Source organism: Eptatretus burgeri, chromosome 17, assembly GCF_056783735.1.
Source record: "Eptatretus burgeri isolate ZD-2024b chromosome 17, Ebu_testis_v1, whole genome shotgun sequence".
Lineage (NCBI taxonomy): Eukaryota > Metazoa > Chordata > Myxini > Myxiniformes > Myxinidae > Eptatretus > Eptatretus burgeri.
The window spans coordinates 38,930,525-38,940,047 of NC_140977.1; the positions used below are offsets into that span (position 1 = coordinate 38,930,525).

At 42.9% G+C, this 9,523-nt stretch overlaps 1 protein-coding gene across 17 annotated transcripts in view; it reads left to right on the forward strand.

Moving 5' to 3' along the window:
- The window catches only part of LIG4 (DNA ligase 4), a 44,407-nt gene that overhangs the window by 25,875 nt on the left and 9,009 nt on the right, over window positions 1-9,523 (forward strand). For all 17 annotated transcript variants that reach the window (XR_015053005.1, XM_085862905.1, XM_085862898.1 and 14 more), the window contains one exon: window positions 5,498-5,805. Coding sequence is in view for 16 of the 17 variants with exons in the window: in XM_085862905.1 (XP_085719031.1) it covers window positions 5,498-5,805 (308 nt within the window). In the remaining variant the exon portion in view is untranslated. The remainder of the gene's footprint in view (window positions 1-5,497; window positions 5,806-9,523) is intronic.

Consider the following 9,523-nt stretch of genomic DNA (forward strand, 5'->3'; position numbering starts at 1 on the left):
GGCTCCATCAAGTAAGGAACCCTCCACAGAACTTGCAGGAGCTTGGTGCCATGTTGGTACAAATATGGCGGCGCATTCCCCAAGCTGTGTTCAGACGCATCATCCAATCCATGAGGAGACGTATCGCAGTTGTGAATGCCCATGGAGGACACACCCGATATTGACATGATTTCATTAAGTTGTGACTCACAGTTTTTGATCATGGACATTGTCGTCGCATTTCCGGTGGAACCGATTCCATGACAAACATGATCTGTATGCTATAGCATCTTTAATGACAAGAGAATTGAATACAATCGTTATTTCAAACCTATTTTCCAAAGTGTTCAAATTATTGACTTTGAAACGTGTAAAGTTTTTATTTTTGTTGAGTTTATATCCCCGGTTCTCCCCGGACTCAGGAATCGAGGCTGTCGCAAATGAATAATTTCATGTCGCGGCAGGTCGCTAATCTAGCGTGAATGCCAATACCCTGACCACGTGACCCAGGGTCCTCCATCTGACAACTGTTTACCTAGGAAAACGTGATCTCCTTATTGGGGAATCACGCCCTTGACTATTGTGCTGATTTTATCTTGATTGAATCTTGATTTAAGCGGCCGAGCTTTCCGCTATCGCAACGCCAGACTGAGATTCGAGCCAATTAGTTGGAGAATTATAACCTCCCAGATAATCTACATAAGGACATTGCTGGACCAATGGAAGAAAGGACAACCATAGGCAGATTGGAAATATAACAAGAATAATTTATTTTCAAGGGCTTTAATGGCGTCAAATGGCAACCGGGGCAGGAAAAGTGGAAATACAATGAAAAGAGTAATCAAGGTGTGTCTTTACAAAAAGGAAAGAAAATGTACAAGTTTCAGACTCAGCTTAACCTATACCGGATAACTAAACAGGGTACCCATCAGACCTCACACACACGTGGAGACAAATTGGAAGAGGCAGGGTGGCCTAAGCCTAGCGGTATGTACGTCATCGTCACCCCAGCATTGTACCGCTCTCCGGAATGGCCCCTACACTGATCTCCATCGGAAGCACGAACCAAAGTGTCCAGGACCAGGGAAGAAGCAAGGGTGATACAGAGCGTCCGGGACCAGGGCAGAAACGAGTGCAATGCAAAGCATCCAGGACCAGGGCAGAAACAAGTGTGATGACCAAGGGAGAGAGAGAGAGCGACAGAGATAGACAGAGAAGAAACACAGACAGACAGGCACCGAACACAGCTTTATAGCCCCTGAGGCAGGTGGGGCCAATGAGCCACACGTCAGATTTTATGCGGCTGCCTGGGACCAGCTTATTGGGCCACATCAGATCTTACAAGGCAGCCTGGGACCAGCTGTTGGGCCACGTCAGATCTTACGAGGCAGCCTGGGACCAGCTGTTGGGCCACGTCAGATCTTACGAGGTGGCCTGGGACCAGCTATTGGGCCACGTCAGATCTTATGAGTTGGCCCCATGCCAGCCATTTGAGGTTTCCCCCGCAGCCCCGCCCATTCTGCTGCCCGACCGGATATTCACTCATTTGGTCCTTCCGGCTGTCGCTCGGAGTGGAGCTCCGCACTTAACATGGGCAATCGCCCCTTCTTCCCCCATGCTCCTGGGACGAACCTCAAATGTCCAAAAATGTTCATGACCTAAAGCCAGGGAATGGGGCAATAATTTCAGGGAGGCTGGGTTGTGTCCTGGTTTGTTTACCGGTCATTTTGGGTGGAGGGACTGAATGGAGATTAGGAATACGAAATACAGTACGGGGTAGACTACAGTAAATTACATTACACGGTAGATGTCCATCCAGACAAACAGACAAACTAGGACTTTGAGAGGCTTTAAATAATAAAGGGGAATTTGACATTCGTTCCAGAATGCTGGTGTTATTCGCACACGTTGAACGCCATGGCAGTAAAACATGCATGCCCTATGCGATGATGGCAGTCACGGTATACACGTCATTATGCGCTGATGGCTCGATTATCCCCGTGGGTTGAGAGGGGGCGCTTTCTACCCAACCCAACCTAACGCATTTAATTACATAATTACTACTATAGGAAAGGCGCTATTCTTAACGTTCATGACGGAAATAATTAATCTAAGTCTACGTGCTGTGTGCGTTTCAATCTCGGCATGCAGTTTGTAAAACTGCATATATATATATATATATATATATATATATATATATATATATATATATATATATATATGTATATATATATATATATATGTATATATATATATATATATATATATATATATATATATATATATATATATATATATATATATATATATATATATATACATATACACACGATGTCCGTCTAAAAAGTAACGGGACTGACTTCACAGAAATTTTATTCCAAAAAATATATTGAAATCACAGCTTGTTCCCTTCAAAATAGTTTCCCTCCAGTCTCACAGACTTGTCCATCCTCTTCTTCCACACTTCGATGCATCCCTGGAAGGCTTCTTCTTGAATCATCTGGAGCTCCGTCATCACAGCCCTTTTGAGGAGCTCCACATCAGGAACTCAGGTTCCCTTGATCACCCCCTTGAGCTTGGGGAATAGGAAAAAATCACAAGGGGCCAAGTATGGCGAATACGGGGGTTGCTCGAGAGTTGGCACGTTCCTCTCCGCCAGAAACTGTCGGATGCTCAAGGCACTGTGAGCAGGGGCGTTGTCATGGTGGAGCACCCAGGCATTGTTCTCACACAGATCCCTCCTCTTGTCCCGGACTGATCTCATGAGGCGCCGGAGGATCTCCTTGTACACGTATTGATTCACTGTTTGACCCTGTGTTAGAAACTCGAAGTGGACGATGCCCTTGATGTCAAAAAACGTGATGAGCATCACATTGGCCTTTGACTTCGACATCCTTGCTTTCTTTGGTCTTGGTGATGCCGGACTTTTCCACTGACGACTCTGCCGTTTGGTCTTGATCGTATTCGAATATCCACGATACATCGCTAGTAATGACTCCCGAGCAGGTCTGAATCAACCTCGAGGTGCTCGATAATGTCTTGACAGACAGTGACTGCTGTTTCTGGCCTCGGACAACACCTTGGGGACCTTCTTTGTGCACACCTTGCGCATTTCGAGATTTTCAGTGATGATGCTCCAGACAGTGTCCTTGTTGATGGAAAGTTCCTCAGCTATCATCCGCACAGTGAGTCGACGATCTGCGCGCACCATCTGCTTCACACGCTCGTTGTTGTCCGCCGTTCTGCTCGTTGAAGGTCTTCCAGACTGTGGATCATCTTCAACCTCCTCCCGTCCCTCTTTCAACCTCTTGTGCCATTCAAATGCACATGTACGTGACATTGTTTCTTCCCTTTAGACTTGCTGCAGCATTGCGAAGGATTCGGAAGGTGTTTTGTCAAGCTTGTCAAACTTCAGATTGGCTTTCTGCTCACGACTCATAGCGGGACGACTCAGACAAGACAACGTGTAAAGCACTACCTGTAAAAAATCACACAATGAGCGCAGTCAACCATCACCAATCATATATATTGCTGCAATGTTGTGAAAGACCGTGACGCAACCCGTTCATTCAAGTTGTGTGAGTGGAACACATAGCAGGCTCAGTCCCGTTACTTTTTAGACGGACCTCGTACACACACACACACACACACACACACACACACACACACACACACACACACACACACACACACACACACACACACACACACACACACACACACACACACACGCACACACTAGTGGGGTATGCTTGCACACTGCAAGCACATGTTGGTGTGCATACTGTTGCATTTGACAGTCATTCCAGTTGCCCGATCTGAATTCTGATGAACCGCGTCAAAGCAGTCATGCCAGCCAACTCATTTGGGCGCTCCGAGCAAGTTCCAGGCCTGTTTGCCACATTACTGCACTCCAACGAAACACCCAAACCAGTCGGGCGACGTGCTAATAGTTACCCTTAGTCCGGATATCCAAAGTGGCAACCTGGACGGTGTTTGCCCACACATAGGTATGATCTTGTACTGGGCGCTACTTGCCCGAACCCAATCTGGCTTTCAAGGGATGTGTATAGCTCATAAATTTGCGTTCAGGACACTCAAATCACCCAGAGACCAAGTGGATTTATAATGTGCATTGGCAATCAAAGGGGTGGGAATATAGAAGAAGAAGCAATACAATTAGTTGCTAGGCCACAGTCCCAGTCAGATCGCAATTCCGACTCAGCAAGTCAGGGCAGGAATTTGTAATTTGTTCAGTGTTCAGCTCGCCTACTCTTCACGAAGGACACCGTGGGATCTTTAACATTGTAGAAACATTTTATCATGATGGGTTTAGGGGTGATAAAATATATAAATTGATGATGATTAAAACTTGATATTAAAATTAAATATATTAATCCTGAAATAAATGTACTCAAATATGATCTGATGTTTTAAGTATGTATCCATTTGGAATTAACATAATTATATTTCTCCTCTGTATGGAAAGATCACCTGTATATTAAATGTGTAAACAGGTTGAACTTTGCCAGTAAGTTGAATATAAAGAAGAATTGCCTGTCATGTAGAACTATCTTGAGAATTTTGTATGAAACGCACAAACAAGTTGGAATGATGGATTTAAGAAAATGTCCAGGCGTATCCACTAAGCTCTGGTCGCTTCAAGATAATATATATTCCCAGTTTTGGGAGAAGCAGACTGACTTTTAACCTACATAAGATGGAAACTTGTTTTAATGGCCATTATAGTTGGCGTTTGACGTCATTCTTGCATTATGTGCGATTAATATGTCTGGGCTTGAATATGTGTTCCAACCATTTAAGCAGGAGCTGTCAAAGCAAACTAAAGATAAGGTTCCCCTGGAAATTGTCAAGACCGGGCGAACTGGCGTCAGTATCAGAAAATTATAAAAGCTGTGTCTTACTGGAAACTATATAAAGAAGAAGATTCTCCGGTTATGCTGAGAGATCTGGAGTAAATTTGTCTGTCCAGAATCTCCTGTGCGAGCACATATAATCTGTTTGTTCAATAAATGTTTTAAAATTGTACTGACGTGTATCTGTATCTACAATGTCCAACGACTAATGCCAGCAGACGGGACGCCTAGTTTAACGTTCATCCGAGGCATGGCACACACATTGATGAATCACCCTGCCTGTGAAACACCAGGATGACAGTTTTAGCTGGGCCAAGAGTCAAACCCAGGCTAGATGATTTAGTGGCAAGTGTGTGTACCTCTGGAGTCTAGGCCATCCTGCAAGCCTAGCTGTCCTGCCAACCAATTATATAATATTGAGGTGATTCATACCGAATATAACTTGAGCATCAAAGGGCATTTTTCAACAAAAACTCATCATACAAGATAAATTGACTTCCCCTGTGTCCAGGATATCATTTTCAATTAATGGCATATTTGAACTTTCCCATTGATGATGACAGTTACCTTTTAAAATTGCAATTTTTCATGAATTTTTCCGTGCATTTGCCCTACTCTTAATTATGTTACATATTCCCCAGGAATAAGCCGGAGCCTAAACGTCGCAAGGTGCCGGCACCACGGCCAGCACCATCTGTTCCTTCTCGATTCAAAGGCCCAGTTGCTGTGGATAATGAGGGAGTAGAAAAGGGGCCACTTTTAGGGTTGGAGGTCTGCATCTTGAGCGGTACAGCAGCCAAACCTAAGGCTCCATTGGAGAATGCTGTGATGAATGCTGGTGGCAGCATAGTCCAAAACCCTGGACCTGAGACGTATTGTGTGGTAATGGAGAGGGTGAACCTTCGAGGACGGAATTTGGTGTCTGAGAACAGCCATGATCTCATCACTGGTATGGCACCGGTCTTTTCTCTTGACACTGGAACACAGTGATTAACACAGTGAATATGCAACTTTAGAAATGACGTATGAATGCTAAATGAGGCTGTGTGTGTGTGTGTGTGTGTGTGTGTGTGTGTGTGTGTGTGTGTGTGTGTGTGTGTGTGTGTGTGTGTGTGTGTGTGTGTGTGTGTGTGTGTGTGTGTGTGTGTGTGTGTGTGTGTGTGTGTGTTTTTTCACTGACTCGCTTCTGCTCGCCAGGCAATTTTAACCTGCTGTTGCTAGCCTGAAATGTGTAATTCAAATAGTCGTTTTAACATAATTTTCAGCATTTAGACTAAAGAGTGGCAAATCCGCAATGGTTAATCATAATTGTTGTGTTTCTGGATGCAAATCGTCCACATGGAAATTTAGAAAACTAGAAGGGCACTCGGTAGAGCGAATACCTCCGCCACGTAATATCTGATCCACGAGAACATATCACACCCAATACATGTTTGAAATATCATGCTAAACAGCACTATATCGTTTTTGGCCCTATCTCTCAATGGTGAAGAATCACTTTAAAAATTAAATAATTCTCGTATCCAGATCCAGATTCAGATCTTCACCAAAATCAAATCAATTTGTCCTCACCACACACCAATTTGTCCACCAAGTTTCGTCTGAATCCATCCATAACTTTTTAGATATCCTCTCACAGACAGACATAACCTCCGTCTGTCTTATTATGTGAGATTATTATGTCCGACAGACATAATAATCTCACAGACAGAGTCAGGTACAGTGGTGAAAACATAACCCCTGTCCACCTTCGGTAATAGGTAATAAGGAAATGAAACATAACTTTGGACATTCCAGATTGAACAAACTGAATAATCGTTGATCCTTACAGGTGCATACAAGTAACTAGAAAGAGCAATCAGAGATTGCAGCCCCTCGCCAGAACTTCTTTAGTGTGGTGTTTGTGTAGTTTTGTGTACTGGTGTGTTACGTAATTAATAAGAGACATAATTATAACTGCCACTTTATAATTGCTGGCAGTAATGACTGGGTACCAAGACTTCCCGCTTTGATTGGACACCTGACCCTGACCCTGACCCATGACGTTTATCATGATTCAATTGAATTTACAATGGGATGAAAATAAATTCAATTGAAATCAAATGGAAGACCAAACAGGTACAGTCCTGCAGTGGAGTAATCAGAAGGAACCCAAACAGCAAAAAGAAAAGATGAAGTCAGCAGAAGGAACCTGGATAGGATTTACATTTGAGCTGCTACTTCTCTATCCTCAAACCCATGCAGGCACAGCCAAGTGAGCCTTATTAAAAAAACAAAAAAGAACCCAGATCAAAAAAAAATTTCTGGCTGCCACATAATGTTACCGATCAAGTTGAATTTTAAAACATGTATTCCCCATCATTACTTGATCGTAATTGTGACGTTTCATGTCGATTAATGAAGCGGTTCCAGAGAAAACATGAAAAAAATTCCTCAATCCAATATGGCTGTCAAACCATGTGACCTATCAATTATTCCTTCACAAATTTGAACACCCAAGGCTTGGGCAACATTTCTGTGACGTTTCCCCTCGATTTGTCCAGCCATTCTGGAGAAGCTTTTGATAGGTTTTAGGGTAAATTCAATATCGCTGCCAAATCATGTGACCTATGACATCATATGTATGAGCATTTTCTTCATCATGGATAGGCGGTCATACATGTGAAGTTTCACCTCGATCTGTTCAGCCATTTCAGAGAAGAAGATTTTTGAAGGCTTTAATATATATATATAAAGCCCCCCCTCCCTCTGAGAAAATTTGTATGTTTCAAGGGTGTCTCTAATAATAGCCCCCCTCCCCCTCCCCCATCACCCGGTGTGAAACAATTGAGACAGCTGTAGCTTGTAGAGGGAGCCTGGCCCGCCTGTCCAGGTCGGGACCCGGCTTTGTTGACAGGTGTGTTTGACGGACGTCAAGTCAGTGTGGTGTCGTATTCTGCATAATTTATACCCCTCTACCTTGACAATACTTGTATCTTCATAATAAAACAAATAAATAATAAATTGTATGTTTGTAGATTGTCTCTAATAAAGGCCCCCTCCCCTCCTTGATCAAACTGGTATTCTAATAAACGCTAAGGGCTTATATGAGAATAAATACTGTATACACATATACAGTTATCCCCCGTTTATTGCGGGGGTTACGTTCCAAACCCCCCCCCCCCCGCGAGAAGTGAAAATCCGTGATGAATGAATGCCTCCCAAAAAAATCGACTCGTCTGGTCTGGTCGGCTTGGCAATGATCGGGTTCGAGGTGCCGGAGATCGACTCGTCTGTTCTGGTCGGCTTGGCAATGATCGGGTTTGAGGTGCCGGAGATCGACTCGTCTGTCCGGATCGGCTTGGCAATGATCGGGTTTGAGGTGCCGGAGATCGACTTGTCTGGTCTGGTCGTTTTGGCTGTGCTCGTCCAACCGCGGCAAACCTTTTTCCTTCCCGAAGCATATATCGAGCACTTTAGCCTTCTCCTGGAGCATCAGGACCTTCCTCTGGCGCTTCGCTTCCTTGCCAGAAGCCTTAGAAGGTGCAGAGCATTTGGGCGGCATCGTAGGGCTTGGAGAAAAAAACGTAGAAAATATTCGAAGTTCACAAACGAAACTTGTGGGCGTTGTGTGACTGGTCGACCGCCACACGTTATAATATATTGCTTAAATAATTTATATTTTATAGATTATTACCGGGGAAATCCGCAGAAAAAATATTTAGGTTCCAAGGGAAAACCCGTGATGAACCGGGGGCGTGAGAGGTGAACCGTGATATAGCAGGGGATTACTATATATATATATATATATATATATATATAAATATATATATATAAATATATATATATTAGGGTGGTCCAAAAACAGCAAAAAAAAAAAAAATTCAGATGTCTCCACAAGCCTTAAATTATTCCACTATGATTAATAATGCACATAACAAAATTTAAGTTGATCGGAAGTGATTTTGAGGTCGCTCCATATGACGACTTTTAGTCTCATGACTTGAATAAATTAGGGTATGGTCAGGTACGATTACGGGTACTTCTGGATGCCCGAGTTGGAAATGGAGTGCATTTTCGAACTCTATGGGGTCGATTTACTCTAAGAAATGACTGCACCGACATTGAATTCACTCCCATTTCGAAAATATGACCTAAAACAAGATTTATCATTACTGGAGTTGAGTAACTAATCCTACTGATTTCGATATTTTCTAATCTATAATTAATTTGTTGTCCGTCTAAACATTTCTTAGAGTAAATCGACCCCACTGAGTTCGAAAATGCAGTCGATTTTTCACCTTGAAAGTTCAGAAGTGTACGGATTCGCATCTCACCATACCCTAATTTTTCAATCAATGGAATTACAAACTATTAGAATATTTCGTCTCATTTACCAAATACCAGTATCATCTCCACCTCTATTGATGTCTCCACTCCTGCCTGAACTTATTTCTAGCCGGCCCAACATCCAGTGTTTTCACGATTCAATGATTCACGAAAAATATGTTAGTTATTTATTTAGTTATTATTATATTAAACTAGTACGTGCCCATAAAAAAATAATAATAATAATAAATAAATAAACCACACAGGCCGTTTCTTCGCTCTCACGTGCCCGTACGTGCGTGACCCGGAAGTTCGATATTATTCGCAATTTATTTTTAATACCCAATTATTCAATTAGC